Source organism: Elaeis guineensis, chromosome 1, assembly GCF_000442705.2.
Source record: "Elaeis guineensis isolate ETL-2024a chromosome 1, EG11, whole genome shotgun sequence".
Lineage (NCBI taxonomy): Eukaryota > Viridiplantae > Streptophyta > Magnoliopsida > Arecales > Arecaceae > Elaeis > Elaeis guineensis.
Window position 1 is genome coordinate 141,860,273 of NC_025993.2, and position 18,855 is coordinate 141,879,127.

The 18,855-nt window shown below is 48.7% G+C and overlaps 1 protein-coding gene across 1 annotated transcript in view; it reads left to right on the forward strand.

Annotated features, from left to right (window-relative positions):
- The first annotated feature begins 9,011 nt into the window (after positions 1–9,011).
- LOC105060343 (LEAF RUST 10 DISEASE-RESISTANCE LOCUS RECEPTOR-LIKE PROTEIN KINASE-like 2.1) overlaps positions 9,012–18,855 on the forward strand; it is a 40,102-nt gene continuing 30,258 nt past the window's right edge. Inside the window, exons 1-2 of the mRNA XM_010944006.4 lie at positions 9,012–10,193; positions 10,264–10,365. Of these exons, the coding sequence (XP_010942308.1) occupies positions 9,434–10,193; positions 10,264–10,365 (862 nt within the window). The 5' untranslated portion in view covers positions 9,012–9,433. The remainder of the gene's footprint in view (positions 10,194–10,263; positions 10,366–18,855) is intronic.

Consider the following 18,855-nt stretch of genomic DNA (forward strand, 5'->3'; position numbering starts at 1 on the left):
CAACGACAACAGTCGGGTGGAGGCGGACGATCGGGAGGACTTCCACCGACTGAAAGACATGTCGGTCCCGAAGCAGAGGGAGCTTGTTACCGAACAAGCTCTCTATGATGCCGGCTTGAGTCTGGTCCCCCGAATAGGTATCGCCCGATCCCCCGGCCTTACTTTTTGTTCGGCTCTTGGTCCGGTCTTTAACATTTTTGTCGGTATTGCAGGGACACCACCAAGGATGCGGCCGACAGAGCTGAGATTCGGCGGTTCGCAACGAGGAAGAGGCCAGCATCGGGGGCCGGTCCTTCGCACCCCCCGAAGAGACCTGCTCCAGCGGCGCCGACCGTCGAGGCATCGACGACGGACCAGTCGGATCCCGTGATAGCCCTCGTGGCTCCGACGGTTCACGCGGAGGAGAGACCGGCTGAGGAGGTGGCCGAGGGAACATCGACGACTTCGCCGGTGCGGGTGGAGCCGGATGACGTTCGAAAAACCGAACATCGTCCGGCGGCGTCCGTTGGCGCAACGGGGGGCGCCGGATCGAACTCCAGCATCCCCTCGCTGCCGGTCCCGTCGATCGGGGCAGCTGATCGGGGGAAAGCCCCGATGGAGCCCGCGGACGAGACAAGGTCGGGGAGCCGATCTGCGCCTCCCAGCGCGCATTACCCCGAAGGAGCGTCGGCGTTGGCCGACCACGACCTTGCAAGGAGGTTGTGTCAGGGGATCCTGCTCCTAGCCGACGTAGAGTCGCTGCGATCTCGGCAGGTGATCGAGATGCTGTCGCGGTTCTACCCGACCATGGTTGAGGTAAGCTTCGCATCACTTTCCCTTAGAAATTTTTCCTTGTTATGCGATTCTGACGAAGCCTTTTCAATCGGCAGCTGATCTTCACGATGTCCGAACTGGAGGCCGGGTACCGAAGGTTCGGCAACGTCCGGGCCGCCTACAAGGAGAGGTCGGCGGCGGTCGAAGCAGAGAGGGCGATGTTGGCCGACCAACTTCAGCAATCGGCCGACCGGGAGGCCAAGTTAGTAGACGAGGTCTCCCGGCTTGGGTCCGAACTTAAGTCGGCCAAGAAGGAGGCCAGACATAAAGGTCGGGCCGTGCGTCGTCTTCGGCGCGAACGAGACGGTGCCACCGCCGAACTCCAAGGGGAATGCAAGCAACTTCGGGTCAGCCTGGGGAAGCTCACCGAAGCCGAAGAGGAGCTATCCATCGCCCAGATCGACATCGAAATGGCGAGGGTCGAAGCGGAGTCGGCGAGGGAGTCGCTCGCCCGTGGAGAGGATGAGGCAAGGTCGGCGAAAGAGTCGGTCGATCGGGCGGTGGAAGACTTCCGGGCTTCCGACCAATACCGGGAGGAGATGCTCGAGTCGGGCTTCGCCTCATACCGGGTCGGGTTCGAGGACGGTCGGGACGCCGTCCATGCCTTGTACCCGGAGTTGGATGTCAGCCGCGTTGTCCCGCCGCTAGCCGAGGAGGAAGGAACCGAGGATATGGCCAACCAGCCTTCGGGAGGCATCGTCGTAGCGGAGGAGGCCATCCCGGAGCAGGTGGCGCCGACCGATATCCCATCGCCTACCGAAGCACCTTCTTCAGCCGTCGAGCTAGCGCCGCTTATGGCCGACACGCCGATCATCCCCGATCCTCCGTCGGTCGAAGAGATCGACTAGGACAGATGATCGGGCCCTGCCGATTATCTCTGTTTTTGTTTTTCTGAAGCACTTGTAATCGGGCTTCGGCCTTTTCTTGTAAACTTTATTTTATCTATGGATAAAATTTCTTTAAGTCTTGAATGAAATCTTCTTTTACCTTCTCCCTTTGTTTGTAATGTCGAACATGTCTGCAATGTCGAACATGAGTCACTAACTTAGGTAAGTCACTAACTCACGTAAGTCGGTAGGACTTCAGCAACTTGTGCAGCCCCGAAAGTAGAGTACGTTTCGACTTTAGGTCGGCTTCCGATAGTCGAAGTCGTCAGTCAGGTGCATCTGTTGAGTCGGGAGCCGACCGAACCTGGTGAAGGTTCGGTAGTCGGGCTTTCATAGATGCATTCAGTCGAATGTCTTCCGGCGCAGTGTCGGGGGAACGATAGTAAGTCTGGTCCCCATGCTCTTGCATCGGGTTCTGTGTCTTCCGACATACGGTAGCAAGCCGAATATCGTTCAGCCGGCCGTTGGTCGGTCGGCAAGTCGTGGATGCGACTAAGGTCGCGTTGTGCGATAGACGGTGGCAAGCCGAATATCCCTCGACCGGCCGTAGCCTGGTCGGAAGTCGCGACGACAGTCGCGTGGGCTTTTAGCCTCTCTTTGGTCGGGGCCCGATCGACCTGTCGGCCGATGGTTCGGCCCAAAAATTCGACCGTAGAGGGAGTATGAACTCCCGTCGCAACAGATGCATCGGCCTTTGTCAAGGGCGGATGTGTTGCCATAAGTCGAAGGAGTGCAACTCCCGTTGATATGGATACATCGGTCCTGGTAAGGGTCCGATTTATCATTGATTGTCGAAGGAGCGCCAACTCCCGTTCATAAGGGTCCGTCGGCCCTTGTGAGGGTCCGACGCGTCGTCGAAGGAGTGCCAACTCCCGTCATTGTAGATGCATCGGTCCTTGTAAGGGTCCGATGTCTCACCGACGATGAGGTCGTCGGTTTTAGGTGGATGCTAGGTCCGCGTCAATACGTCGGGGCTTGACCTTGATGAGCACCGATCACTAGTCGAAGAGTTTAAACTTCGAACTTTCAAACCGAACTTGTATTCCGACTACTGAATTACAAAATTCACTGGCAATACAGCTTCAAGTTGTCGGCGTTCCAAATACGGGGAATGGGCTTCCCCTCAAGGGTCTCCAGCCGATAGGCTCTCGGCCCGTAGGTGTCTGCAACCCTGTAGGGTCCTTCCCAGTTGGGAGCCAGCTTCCCTTGGTCCAAGGGCTTCGAGACCTCCACCTTCCTCAGGACCAAGTCACCAGGCCTGAAGAGCTTTGGTCTAACTTTGGCGTTGTAGTACCGGGCGACCCTCTGTCGGTATGAAGCCATCCGAATTTGAGCCTCGTCTCGTAGTTCGGGGAGGAGGTCCAAGTCGGCCCTCCGACCCTCGGAGTTGTCTGGCTCCTGATACCGCTCGACCCTTGGAGACGGCAGGCCAATCTCGAGCGGGATCATAGCCTCCGTCCCGTAGGCCAAGCTGAACGGCGACTCTCCGGTCGGGACGCGGGGGGTCGTTTGGTAAGCCCACAGAACGGAGCCCAGCTCGTCGACCCAGAGACCTTTGGCTTCATTCAGTCGTGTCTTGAGTCCATGGAGCAAGGTCCGGTTGGTCACCTCAACCTCACCGTTGGACTGCGGGTGCCCGACTGAAGTCAGTCGGTGCCGGATGTGGAACCTGGCGCAGAAGTCTCTGAAGTCCTGATTGTCGAATTGCCGTCCGTTGTCGGTGATGATGGTGTGCGGCAATCCGAACCTGAAGATGATGGATTTTTGGATAAAGTCCTCCATCTTCCGCTCGGTGATCTGTGCCAAGGGCTCGGCCTCGACCCACTTCGTGAAGTAGTCGATGGCGACAACGATGAACTTCCTCTGGCCCGACGCTGGGGGGAATGGACCGAGAATGTCGACTCCCCACTGGGTGAAGGGCCACGGAGCGACAATGGGAGCGATTTGGCTGGCCGGTTGGTGCTGAATATTGGCATACTTTTGGCATGGCTCGCACCTCCGGACCAACTCTGCCGCATCCCTCTTCATGGTTGGCCAGTAGTAGCCTTGTCGCAGGACCTTGAAGGCTAGGGACTTGCCCCCCAAGTGGTTCCCGCAAATTCCTTCGTGAACCTCTCGGAGAGCGTAGTCGGCGTCGGTCGGCCCCAAACACCTGAGCAAAGGGAGGGAAAATGACCTTTTGTAAAGTCGTCCGTCCATGATCACGTATTGCGAGGCCGACCATCGGAGTCGCTTGGCCTCCGCGGGATCTTCAGGACTGATCCCGTCGGCCAGGTACCGGACGATCGGGTCCATCCAACTTGGTTCGGACGTTAGCTGCTGCACTTCTTCGACCCGATCGATGCTCGGCTGCTGGAGGTTCTCCACAAACGTCCGACCTAAAGAGTCGTAGGCCGACGTTGCTAATATGGAGAGTGCGTCGGCACGGGCGTTCTCCGACCTAGGGATGTGGGAAATTTTGAAATACTCGAGGCGCGCCACGAGGTCCTTCACTTTCTGAAGGTACTTGATTATGGTTGGATCTCGCACCTCGAACTCGCCCTTGACCTGCCCCACGATCAGCTGAGAGTCGGAGAATGCACGGAGGCTGTCGATGCCCAGCTCCTTCGCCATCCTCAAGCCAGCGAGGAGTGCTTCGTACTCGGCTTGATTGTTGGAGGCCTTGAAGTCGAACCGGAGGGCGTACTCGGTGACCACCCCATCCGAATTCGTGAGCAGGAGCCCGGCCCCGCTTTCCTAAGCGTTCGAGGCTCCGTCGATGTGGAGTACCCAGGTGGAGATCGGGTCTGGCTCAGAGACCGCATCTCGTCCTGGGTCTTCAGCTCCCGACCCTTGGTCGGTTGTCGGGCACTCGGCGATGAAGTCGGCCAAGACCTGAGCCTTCAGGGCAGGCCTCGGTCGGTACTGAATGTCAAACTCGCTGAGCTTCATCGCCCACTTGGCCAGTCGTTCGGACGTGTCCGGTCGGTGCAAAATTGCCCTCAGGGGCTGGTTGGAGAGCACCACTATGGCATGGGCCTGGAAGTATGGTCGAAGTCGTTGCGCAGAGACGGTCAGGGCGAAAATCATCTTTTCCATTTTTGAGTATCTGGCTTCGACCTCGTGGAGCACCTTGCTGGTGTAGTAGATGGGCTGATGAGTTCGGCACTCATTTTCCCGAACGAGCACCGAACTGATCGCCTCGGAAGATGTGGCTAAGTAGAGATACAAGGTCTCCCCGACCTGCGGCTTTACGAGCAGCGACGGGGAAGCCAAGTACTTTTTCAGGTCTTCGAAGGCCTGTTCGCACTCATCCGATCAAGAGAAACCGTTCGCTTGACGCAGAATCTTGAAGAACGGGAGGCACCTTTCAGCTGATCGGGAAATGAATCGGCTAAGAGCGACGATTCTTCCGTTCAGCTGTTGGACCTCCTTTTTGGTGTTCGGATGATGCATGCCGAGGATCGCCTTTATTTTCTCAGGGTTGGCCTCGATCCCTCTCTGTGAAACGAGGAATCCGAAGAATTTCTCTGAGGTCACCCCGAAAGCACATTTGGTCGGGTTGAACTTCATTCGGTGTCGCCGAAGGGTGTGGAAGGTCTCCTCGATATCCTGAACGTGGTCCGAGATCTGCACGCTTTTCACCAGCATGTCGTCCACGTACACCTCCATGTTGCACCCGATCTGGTCTTTGAAGACCTTATTGACGAGTCGCTGGTAGGTGGCGCCGGCGTTCTTCAATCCGAAGGGCATCACCCGATAACAGTAGAGGCCCTTGGGAGTTACGAACGCGGTGTGCTCCTTGTCTTCAGGCGCCATCCGGATCTGGTTGTACCCAGCGAAGGCGTCCATGAAGCTGAGCAGTCGAAATCCGGACGTCGCATCCACCAGCTGGTCAATCTTCGAAAGTGGGAAGCTATCCTTTGGGCAGGCCCGGTTTAGGTCGGTATAGTCAATGCAGATCCTCCACTTCCCGTTGGCCTTCTTGACCATGACAACGTTGGCGAGCCAATCGGGATACGTGGATTCTCGGATGAAGCCTGCTTCGAGTAGCTTGTCCACTTCTTCGTCGATGGCCCTCTGCCTCTCCGGGGCGAAGGACCTTTTCTTCTGCCTCACCGACCTCATCGTCGGGTCGATGTTGAGTCAGTGAGTTATTGTTTCCGGGGGGATGCCCGACATATCTGCTGCCGACCAAGCAAATATGTCGGCATTGGCCGTCAGCAGCTCCGTCAGTCGGCGTCGTTCGGTGTCGGGCAATTGAGTCCCGACCCAAACTTTCCTGTCGGGATTTTCTCCTATCGGGATCGCCTCCAGCTGCTCGGCTGGCGAACCTCGTTCTTCCTCCTCCCGTTGGTCCAGCTTGTCGACCGTCAGAAATCCCCTCGACTCGTCGCTTTGAGCGGAGATTTGGAAGCATCGTCGGGCGAGCTGTTGATCTCCGCGCATCTCCCCGATTCTGTTTTTGGTCGGGAACCGAACAAGGAGATGGTACGTCGAGACGATCGCCTTGAGAGCGTTCAATCCGGGTCGTCCAAGTATGGCGTTGTAAGCCGAAGGGACTTGGACGACCACGAAAGTGAGGGAGACCGTGCTTTGCCGTGGTTCGGTGCCGACCATCACGGGCAGGGTGATTTCTCCTTCTGTCATGACGGTGTCTCCGGCAAAGCCGATCAAGGGTATGGAGACCCTCTTGAGTCGGTCAGTTGACAGTCGCATTCGGGAGAAGGTCGAGTAAAACAAAATATTTGTCGAACTTCCATTATCAACAAAAATTCGTTTTACATCATAATTCGCTATTGTCGCCGACACAACAACAGCATCGTCGTGGGGAGTTTGGATACCCCGAACATCGTCTTCCGTAAAGGTGATTACGTCATCCGGGCGCGGCTTTTTCGTCGGCTCCCCTCCTGCAGATGTCCTCGGGCCCCACCGCTTGGAGATCATGTTGATGACTCCGACCGTCGGCTGGTTGGTCGCCGCCTCTTCAGTCGGCTGGGGGCGTCGACCGGCAACTGGTTGGGTCGGCGGACCCTTCCGAAATTTGCCGAGGTACCCCCGACGGATGAGAGCTTCAATCTCATCCTTCAACTGGATGCACCGCTCGGTGTCGTGGCCATGGCTTCGATGGAACCGGCAGTACTTCCGACGGTCGAGGCCCTTTGCCTTCAGATGCGGAGGCCGTCGCAGGTATTCCTCTCCCTCGATCTCCATCAGGATCTGCGCACGGGGAGCGGAGAGAGGCGTGTAGGAGTCATACCTGGGGTGCACCGGCCTTGGAGTCTGTTGCCGGGGTGATTTTTGGATCCGTCGGGGTGGCGAGACCCGACTATCGGTCGGGGGCCTGCTTGGTTCGGCGGTCTCCCGACCTTTTCCCCGCTTCTCTTTTGGGCCTCTGGGCTCGGCCAAGCGTCGGTCGGACGCTCCTTCGTCCGCGCGCATATACTTGTATGCGCGCTCCAGTAGCTCGGCATAAGTCCGGGGGAGGGTCTTGTCCAGAGAATAGGTGAATCGGGACGCCCTCAGGCCCCGCTTCATGGCTGAGACAGCCATGTCTTCGTTGAGGTCCCGGACCTCGAGCGTGGCCGCGTTGAATCGCGCCACGAAGTGTCGGAGCGTCTCGTTTTCCCCCTGCTTGAGGGAGAAAAGGCTGTCCGACGTTCGTGGCGGCTTTCGGCTGGTGCTGAAGTGGGCCACGAACGAGTGCTCGAGCTGCCCGAAGGAATGGATACTTCCCGATCTGAGATCGGAGTACCAAGCCCTGGCAGCCTTGCAGAGCGTGGCGGGGAAGCCGATGCAAAAAAGAGCATCGGTTGCCCCTTGAATCGTCATGAGAGCTTTATAGCTCTCGAGGTGGTCGACTGGGTCGGTGGAGCCGTCGTATGGCTCCACGTTCGGCATTTTGAACCGACTGGGAATCGGCTCGTCGAGGACCAGTCGGGAGAGAGGTTGGGCGGTCTGGAAGTCGACGTCGTTCGAAGACTTCTGGCCGTCCATCTGCAACTGGGCGAGTCGGCGGTCGATTTCCTCAAACCGTCGCTCGTAGTCGTCCGCTCGTCGATGCTGGGAGACCCCAAGAGTGGAGTCTCCGGAAGATTCCGAGATGGAGGCCGACGGCGTGCGCGGCCGTTTCTCCTTCCTTGCCCGTTCCAACGGGGAGGGAGAGGGCCGCTGGGACCGTCGGTCATCGCGCCATGGTCGTCCCTCCTCCTCTCCGTGGGAGCGCTGTTGGGGGCGCTCGCATGGAGGCGACAGGGATCGGCGCGGTCGTCGGCGGCTGCTCCTGGAGGGCATAGGTCGGGCCGTCGGTTGCTGCTGGAGGCTTTTGACTGCGTCGGTCAGTACGGTCATTTGCTGCACGATGGCCGCAATCTGCGCCTCTGTGGTCACTGCGGGGCGCGGAGAACTGGGCTCCGCCGTCGGTGGTGGCGGGGAGGCCTCTTCCCGACGGGAAGAGCGCCTTGCCGACCCAGTGATTCTCGATCGTTGAGCTCTTGTCTTTGTCATGCTGTCCCCTTCCTGGCGCGCCAATCTGTTGCGAACAATCGCCTCATCGTCCGATCGTCGGGAAGCGTGCACGTGCACCTCCAAAAATGAGAAGTCCACTGACCGAAGTCGGCTCCGGCGGGGACCCTCCGACGGTCAAGTCAGAGAGGTGACTGGGCAACAGTGAAATGTAGACGGAGAGCTCGATCGAGAGAGAGAGAGAGAGGGAGAGAGGAGCGAGCCTGCATTTTTGGGAGAGACGGAGCGGGTCGATCCCTTTGCACTGTTGCCTTCCCCCGTTTATATAGTGGAGCATGGTATGGCGCCGTCATTAATGGCGCGAACAAGTGAGGAACTGTCAACTCACTGTAGACTGTCAGAGTCGCCGCGAAAATGTCACGTCGTCGTGCGGCTGTCAAATCACCAGGGTTGACAATGCCCTCGGCGGGATAATGCCCCTAGGTAGTCGTGCCGCATGTTGCTGTCAGAACTGGCAAGGTCTGGCGGCTGTACGGCGATCGGAGGAGTCGGCCGACCCTAGGTCGGTGGCCAGCTGAGTGGCGTCGGGCACCTCCATTGGTCGGCGAGCCTTTCGTGAGTCGGCCATCGGACCTCTGGGTTCAGTCGGTCGGGGCAAGGTGCGCCCGACGTATCTTCAGTCGGTCGTGAGCCGATAATTAGCCGGTGATGGCATCCGTCAGTCGATCGCCCCGACCGACGATCGGTCGGTCTGCCGGCCAGTCGTCCGTCGGAGTCGGTCGGGCCGCCAGTCGGTCAGGCCGTCAGTCGGTCGGGCCAGTCGGTCGGTGGGTATTCCCCAACACATCCAAACAGAAGTAGAAGAATGAAAAAGATTACTTTTTACGTGCAAGGAGATGGAACAAAATAGTGGCCATACGATTTTTAATTCCACAAAAAATTTCTAGCTGAGGTTCCGCCGTTGCTTTCTGCCAGACAAAATCTATCCGGCGAGTCAGCTAATAATACATCCAAACTGAAGTAGAAGAACTTAGTGTTTTCAACGTCACCTTGGAATCACCGAGAGTAAACTTCCTGAGGCAAGAAGTCGTTTTCTCGTAGAAAGTTATGCACCAGTTTCTTGTAGTAATCAAGTAAGCAGCGAGGAAACTTCCCAAGTCCGATAGTCCAATGCAGGACTGCCTCCGTGATTTTAACATCACCTTGGGGAGCTTCTTCTTGAGTCAAACATGCGTTTTCTTGTGGAAAATTAGGCAGCACTTCCTTGATGAATCTTGGGGGGGACAAACATGCAACCGGCAATTCCTATCCCAATTCGCCAGCACCCTATGTACCCAAATCCACCGCTTTTTGGAGCCCCATTTCCTCCATCCATGGGCCCGAGACGGCTGGCCTCCATCATAGCCATCTTGTTGTTAGCCTCGCCTACAAGCGCCTCCGGAGAAGACTGCCGTCCTTCTTCTTGCGGAGATCTCCGGAACATAAGCGACCCCTTTCGCCTGACCACCGATCCTTCCACCTGCGGTGATCCCCAGTACCAACTCACCTGTGATCAGAATCGAGCCGTCTTGAAACTGTACTCGACCAAGTACTACGTGGCGGAAATCTCCTACGAGGACCTGATGGCCCGCGTCGTCCTCGCCGGCCTCGATTCCCCGAGCTGCTCCCCCCGGTCTCTACCCTTCCTGCCTCCAAGCAAATTCAAGTATGGCGATCCCTTCGCACTGAACACGACCAACAACAGCGTCATCTTCGTGACCTGCCCGGCATCATCGGTGGGCGAACCTTCGTATATCCCCATCCCTTTTTGCGTCGATAACTCTACTTCCTCCAAAGAGTACTTGTATGCGCTGGCTGGGGACGCGACAGTGGCCGATCTTCGGAAGAGCTGCGCTACCGCAGGGACGGTGCCGATGGCGGGCATGCTTCAGAATCGTACGCAGGCTGCGGTTCGTGACGTGTTGCTGAGGGGGTTTTACATATCGTGGAAGGTCCCCATTCAGTGCCGTGACTGCGTAGCTGAAGAGCTCCAATGTTCGTATTATACAGGTGGTCTTCTTTTGCCTTCTTCTTGGCTTCTCCACAAAATTTTACTTGACAGGAGTGTCGTACTACGCAGGTAAAACGCTTTACTCTTACAATTTTGGGAGGAAGAAGCGGGACGGGCCCTGTTATTGGAACAAATTCAGAATTTGCACAAAGCCGCTTGGAGGGGCTTCCAGTGAGTTCCTAATAACCTTCCGCCAATGTCATCACAACAACCCTTTGATCCAATTTAAGTTTTATAGATTTTGCATTAAAAAATTATTTACCTGTTGATTGCGAAAGAAAGATGACTTACATTTTTTTTTTTTTTAGCAAAATTGCATTTTAAAGGACCTTCAATGATTTTAATCTTATAATTGCAAACAAAAGCGATGAAAATCTAGGTGTTTCTCAAATTATTTTTTTTAATTTTTATCTTATTTTGGAAGGATCACTGCACTCAATATAGACTATTTTTTTTTTTGATACAAACGGATGCTCACATTGATTTAGTATGAGTGCATCCCAAAAAATTTAAAAATAAAATATTCTGAAGTGGACATTGGCAAATCTAACTCTGACGCCATATCTAGTCATCGGTGGCCACACTCGATGTGGACCACTTAGTCATTCCAAGTAGGACTCGGTATAGATCACTTTGATTATTCGTATTAAGGCTGAGTGGGATCTAAAGGAAAAATTTGCCATATATCACAAAGTCAAATCATAAATCAAACTTGCAAAACTCATAACTTAATCATATAACGTCCGATTAAGATAATTTTTCTTTTTGAATTGGATAACTTTTCGAAATCTATAATTTTAGACTAAATTACAAGAAAACGGGTTATTAGAGATGGTTATTCACCATCACTAGTAATCCGAATTCTATCACTAATACTATTAATGATAAAATCCTATCGCTAAAAGTTTATCGAAAATAAATTCGTCGCTAATTATCGTTATTAATAATAGTAACAGTCTCATCGCTAATAGTGATAATTAGCGACGACATTAGTGACAATGAAGCCATCGCTAATACTTTTTTATTTTAATTTTTTTAATTAAAAACTATTAACGACGGCAATTACCATCTCTAATGCCGTCGCTAATAATTTTTTATTTTATTTATTTTTAATTAAAAACTATTAGTGACAGTTTTGCCCATCACTAATGCCGTCATCAATAATTTTTTTATTTTTTTAAAAAAATTATAATTAAATTTTTTAAAATCTATTTTAACTACAATAACAATCAACTACATTTTTAAAAATCTGTTATAAATAAAATAATAATTATTTAACATAATCATAAATATAAAATTAATTATATTATATTAAAAATATAAATTATATAATTTTATAAATTTATACTGTATTACAAATATTAAAATTATATACATATAAAAAAAATCATATGAGATCCTCCTCGTCATCCTTCTCATCCTCCTCCTGCTCCTATATATCCTCTCCAGCAGCTGTGGATGAGAGCCGGATATTCCAACATCTCATAACAAAAAAAAAATATTATTAGTAAATTTTGATACGAATGTATATATATCAATACAGAGACGTATATTTTGATATACTACTCTGATTCTCGAATAAATTATTCCTATACATTTCATTTTATGATACGAAGCTATAGATACTTCCGACCCATCAATTAGATGATTAGATTGAATTTTTATTTTCTATATCTCATTTTCAAACTCAAATCTAAACATGTAAAGCTTTTAAATATAAAAATTTAAAATAAATAAAAAAATTATTAATAGACTTACCTGCTGTGATGGCTGCGATAACGAGCCCAACTGATCGTGTAGATGTGGGTCCCAAAAAATCTCAACGATGATATTGCAGACAGTATCTTGGAAGCTCTAAGATCACCAGCTCTAAAGCCTTTGCACGATCTCCTCGACATGTGCATCACCCCACATTTAGATCGTCGAGTTCTAAGAGGAGGACGTCGAAGAGTATCAAGTTACTGGATGTTGAAGCTATGGCCGAATCCTATGATCTGGCTCCTACTTATCCCTCAGATGGCCCTAAGCCATCTCTCAAGGTCAAAGAGGGGTTGAGAGGATAAGTCCTCATCGTGTCGTGATATGAGATACTCTGTGTAATCCATCTATATAGTCTATACATATCAGTATATATAAAAATTTAAGAAATAATATTTTAAATTGTTACCACAATCTATTAAGATCTAAGATCTAAGTAATCACCAGTCCTCCTAGACTGGAGTGTGGCCTCCTATATCTATAGCTGTCCAGGTGCACAAACCAGCTGCCATATCTACAATAAATAAATAATAAAATTAAATTAATTAAAACATACATATGATCAATTTAAAATGAAATTTATTTAAGTATAAAATTTTTATCAATCTATCGGCTACAACATGTGTGCCAATAGAGTTGTCGGTGTGCTTGATCAGATCTTGCTGGACGGTCTGATTCTGTTGTGCCCTCTATCACCTACCAGAGTATTCTTCAGTGCTCCACTGATCATAGAGGGCCTCCCATATATCCGCCTGTATCCAATGATCTGTGTAGGACTTTCTATCCAATGGTGACTCTGAATTGGAGTGCTCTATGACAGACTATCTAAAGTTGTACAGTCCATCCTGGAGCCTATGTGTGGCCACCTCCTTAAAAGTCCAACAATCAGCCTCCTCATCCTGAGGAGTCTTGAATTTATAGTACTCCTGTAAATAGAAACAAGTATGTATTAATAAATAAAATATAAATCTATCATGAATTTAAAAATTAAACATCTTTAACTTATCGAAAACATCTCACAAGCTGCATCACGAGCCTCTGATGATCAATTGGAGAACTAGTTCACCGATCTCGACATCAATCATCGGATTATCCTGGTAACTATAAAAGATACCCTAGGCTCTCTAAATGTGATGTAAAATTAATTTTGAACAATAAATATTAGACTCTAAAATGATTAAATTTTAAATATATTCAGTGAAGATATAGTACTTACGAGCGGCTCTGAATGTGGATGAGCTCTCTATCCTCTGATCGAGTTAGAGGTGCCACGAGCCAATAAATTCTCTATCACACTGCTGACTCTGAGAGTCAGATGCTGCTCTACGTGACTGTAGGATCACTGATGACCCCACATCGTCCGAACTTGAGACTAGCAAGACATCATAAAGAATATTATATTAGATAATAAAGGATAAAATAATCTTAATATCTAAAGTATTAGAGTTTACTGCATGGTATGTGTGGCGTAGAACCATGCGAGCTGGCTGCATGAGAACTCTCTCCTCGACTATGATGGCTCCAACCTCTAGAAGACATGATTTATAATCTCTAAAAATAAAAATAAATAGATTTATAGATTAATTATATAAATTATAATATGACAATGCAAGATTTAAAATGATGCAAGACAAGTATTTAGAATGATTCAAAGTAATGCAAGAAATAAAATGATATCAGAAGATCGAGAGAATGAGAGCTACCGAAGGATGCAATATCTATTCTAATAAGGATCATTAATTAAAAATTAGTCATCCAAAATCTTCATCATAGTTAGAGCTGGAACTGGATGGGGCCTTATCCCTGCTCGAGTCTGACCCAAAAATTCATTTCGAGTTTTCGGTTGGGCTTAGGCCTGATGATTTTAAAAAAAATTAGGCCCGAGCCCAGCCTTGGCCCTGGCCCTGGCCCGAGCCCAGTACCAAATTAATTTGGGCAGGCCTGAACCATAAGGTGGTTGCAAAGTAAAAAGACTACAAACTAGGAGTAGAATTTTTTTAAAAAAATAAAATAAAAACTTAAAAATAGTACTCAAATTAGAGACCAACAAAGTAAACAAGGAAAGAAGAAAAGAAGAAGGCTCAGATCTACCATTGAAAAATATGGCATTGCAAGTTCCTCTGCACCTTTAACTATGAGGTAGTTGTAAGCAGTTGCTTGCAATATAATAGACCGTTTAACCTTGCCCTGCAACTGCAACAATAAAAATATGATGAAATCTGATACCTCAAGATTCGATCCCCAATAAATCAAGAATGAGATCCAAAATGATGAACAAAATCCAACGAGCCCAAGAACAGTCCAAATGAAGTCCAAACAATGAAGATACATACAAAGAAAGCCCAGAAAGGAGTTGGTACGGTCCATGAGCTGTCGAAGGGGCCCATGGGCCGACGGAGGCCAGTGTTGGTGCAGGCTAGGCCTAGCAGTGTGGGTACACGCAGGTCGGGTACACGCAGGCCAGCCTAGCCAGCCAGCAGACTCGATGTACCGCGGTCCATCACGAACCGACGGTCCATGGGAGGGTGCGTGGACCAAGCGCTTGTTTTCTAGGCATTTTGCACGGTCCATGGTGGACCGATGTAGTTTCTCTGGCCATTTCTCATGGTCCATGGATTTTTTTCATGGACCAATGTGCGATTGGACAGTCATCTTCATTTGTGGTCTTGATCGAACGACTGTGGAGTTGATTAGGGCTTTTGGAGAGGGTTTAAGCCTTATTGAAGGTGGGCTAGCGATTGTGGAGCGGGGAGTCTCAAATCATCTCAGCAGGGGTGGCGCAAGGAGAGCTAGGGGCATCTCAGGGAGACCGAGAAGCAGATCTCAGGGAGACTGGGAGTAGGTCTCAGGGAGATCCAGAGATGTCTTTGGGAGATTGAGAAGCAGGTCTCAGGGAGAGCGAGGGGCATCTCAAGGAGATTGAAAGTAGATCTCAGGGAGAGCCAGGGGACTCAAGAATCACCAGGGGCATCAAACAGCCGGGAGTGTCCTGGAATGGTGGGGTTGCCTAGGGATGAGACTGGGGCATGATGTAGTAGCTGAGAGTATCATAAAGTATCTAGAGATGTCGAGGATCTTGGTGTGGTAGATCTATGAGGGGACTTTCTTAGGATTACTTTGAGAACATTGTATCGGCGAGTGTTTTTAGGTTGAGAGAGAGGGTGAAGAGTTGAAAGTGTATCTCCTCTTGTATTTTTGTCCTTTCTCGTAAGTGAAGCCTTGCATGTCCTGTGGAGGTAGGCTTTGGGCCAAACCACATGCATGATTGTGTGTCTGTTTTTCTTCTTCTTTCTTTCCACTGCAACAAGATGGTACTAGATCTCTTGCAAAATAAAAATACATCACCTCCATCTCTCTCTAGACTCTTTAAGTGCATCTCGCACAGACAGTCATTATAGCCTCTTTATGAATAAAGCACTGCTAGTTTTAGGTTGGATGCAGGCCGACAGTATTGGGCCTATTCTCAGGTCGGACTCGGACCGAGCCTGAGCTGGACAAAAGATATACCCAATCCAAGCTCGAAATTCAAATGGACCCTGTAATTAGGCCCAATCTTGACTTGAACTATTTCAAGCTTAGCTCGAAGTCTAACCCAAATTCAAATCCGCTCGAAGCCCATCAGACCGGCTTGGGCCAAATTCTAGCCCTAATCATAGTTAAATAAAATACTTAATTAATTAATTAAATTAATATCTAATTAATTAATTAAATATCTAATTAAAAAATTAATTAATATATTAAAATAAAAAAACTTTTAGCGATGGCTCTACTACCATCACCGCCACCATCACTAATACTCACCAAAAGAATGGGTACGTAGGTGTAGGGATGCTGATGGTGTAGGAATGATGGTGTGGAGATGGGGATGGCGATCCGATGTGAGGATGGTGGATCCAGCAAGAGGAGAGCGGATCTGGCAAGGGGGTGATAGATCCAGCAAGGGAGGCAGTGCTGCGGCACGGAGGCGGTACTGTGGCACGGAGGTGGTGCTGTGCGGCTGGAGAAGAAGGGGGGAGGGAGAGGTAGGGGGATGAAGGGGGGAGGAAGAATGGGGGGAGGTGGGTCAGGGGCTCAGGGAGGCAGTTAGGGGCTTGAAGAGGCGGTCGGGGTCTTGGGGAAGCTGGATCTAGCAGTGCAGTGGAGGAAAATGGAGACCGAAGTTGGGGTAAAGAAAGGGATGGTGGGGGGAGAAGAAGGAGGTAGTGGGGGGTTCAGATCCGACAAAGGGAGGGGCAGGAAAGGAAAAGGGAGGCCAGGGGGCAGGACACCGGCTTCGGGAGGTAGCCGGAAAGAAGGGGAGCTCGGAGACGCAGGCTCCGGGAAGAAAAGGGGAGGCCGGGCGGTACAAGGTTGGGGGAAGGAGGCCGAGGGCTCCGACAGCACGACGTGAGCTAGGGAACTGGGAGAGGGGAGAAGGAGGGTTCGATCAGTCATTGGTGGGGAAGGGGGAGATGAAAACCGTCGGGGGGAGGGGGTGTGAGGGTTTTAGCATGGGGAAGCCAAAAATCAAGGGTCGGGAAGGGGGGGGGGAATCGATGCTATTTAGTAACGGCCTTGGCTATCACTAATACCATATTTTCATCGTTAATAAGCTTAATATTTTTTTTATGAGGGCCTGTCTTTTGGTCATCATTAGTGGTCAGTAAAAATTATTATTAGCGATGGCAATATTACTGTCACTAATAACCATCACTAAAAATTATTTTTCTTATAGTATAATACTTTAATAAATAAGTCTAAATTTCATCATTTGGGTTCCGAAATAGATCGGTCAAACTAATTTTTTTTTTTCGAAAAAGATTTTGATCTAGTGTTATCTTTTAATTTGAGAAGAATTAATTAGATAGAATGATAGAAAGTAAAGTTGATCTAGAAATTGAGATCTATTGTTTGTATAATTTTTAATTTTTTTCATGATTATTTTTCTACTAGTCATATTTATTTTTGAAATCTAATCGTATTTGAACTAAAAGAGGAATCCGACCAAATTGTTCAAGGAAGGATCTCACTACAATTATAAATATGAACTATATTAAAGGATAAAGATAAATATGACTATTTGTTCTACCTCAATGGACGATGAGATGAAGGGATACCCGACAGCTAGAGAAGAAGATCGCCAAATTCTCTACGATCATCTTCTAATAGGTGATGCCTTCAGCATAAGCACCAACAACCCCTGTTATGAGGGCTGTCTTCTATGTTTGGAGGCAAAGATCCATCATCCAGTGAGGAGGATAAACTACCTATGAATATTAGTTGTTGTCGCAAGCACAAAAGAAAAATAATTTACTCAGACTCAACTATTATATAGAATAGGTGAGATCAGGTGTCGAATCCTCAGGGATCAAAGGATTGAGTTGTGTTCAGATTAGAAAAATAAGATAAATAATTTAGATTTTAAAATTTTAAGAGGAATAAAAGAAACAAGTTTGATAGAAATAAAGTTGAGAAAAATTAAATTGAAAAAAGATCCTCAAGATTTTCGAATTCATCCTTTAATCATAGATTTCTATTTTAGTTAAAAGCAATCGAAATCATTATAAACTATAAGCTGTAGTGATAACAAAAAGATGAATTTATGATTTTGTTCTCAGCATTGCTTATCTCGATGAGCACGAATCATATCCTCAAATAATGACTTATTTTTACATAGTCATAAATTATTCGAGATCAAGCACCATAAAATAATAAAAACTACTACTTAAATATAAGAATAAAATCACAAAAACTACTTATGTTTGCAAAATATTCAATAAGATTCAAAAGAAATATGCCTTACAATATTCAAGTAGTTGATTGCATAATAATAAAAAATACACAATAAGATTTAAGAAATAAAATATACTATGGATTGAAGGACTTTATCTACTTCTCTGGGGACGAAGGGTTTAGCTACTCATGGATTGGATCTCGCTCGCCATCAAAAGCTCCATCTTCTTTGATTGTTGGGGATGAACTTGAAGAAGAAAAAGATGCAGAACCTCCTTATATCATCAAAATCTCTTCCAAAATCTAACACCTGGCAACCTCTCTCTCTTCCTGTCTATAGAATTTTTCTATAATTTTTCTCTCTCAAATCTCCTTTCTTTCTTAGGTACCCCCATACCCCTTATTATAGCCTTAAAGGCCTCCTCAAACCCTAGGCATCTCAAAGTCTCTCAAATCTTCATGCCTCCCTCTTTCCTATTTCAGTTATGACATCCCAAAACCCTAGCCACCCCTCACTATGCGTCGCAGGCAACTTGTTTTCTTTTAAAACTCTAAAAGCCTCCCTGTGTCGCGCATCCCAGGCCTGTGCGCAAGTCCCTTCATCGTGTTGCATACCCGCTCACCCATGCACCTATGAAGCGCTCGCCCAGGACCGCACCCGCTTCACGTGACCACGCCCACATGAAATCCACTCGCCTTTACACTCACATCCAAATTCATTATACTGCATGATGATTCTGGTAGACTGCACGTGTGCACCACGTTGTGAGCCGCATGAAGATCGAGCGGGTTTGTTGGTCCTGTGGCCTTAGTGGCCATCCTGTGTGCCTTTCTCTGGTCTGGTTCGTACACTCATTGATAGAGGCATGCTGGCTTGGGCTTCATCTTGGACTTGATGATTATGAAAATATGGATGATGGTTTTTGCTAGTTGGTGTGTGATTAAGTCTTCATACTTAACGATTCTTGAAACAGAGTATAAGAAGTATCAAATACTAAATAATATAGATTAAATAATATAAGTTCTAATATTTTTTATGTCATATTTAATATACTGATCACAACCTCCAACTTAAACTTTACTTGTCCTCAAGTAAGAGAAAATTCAGTATCATGTACTTTCTTACTTTTGAGATAAATATTTTGTCAGACAATTTTAAAGATAAATGATATTCAGTCAGAAAATTAGCGA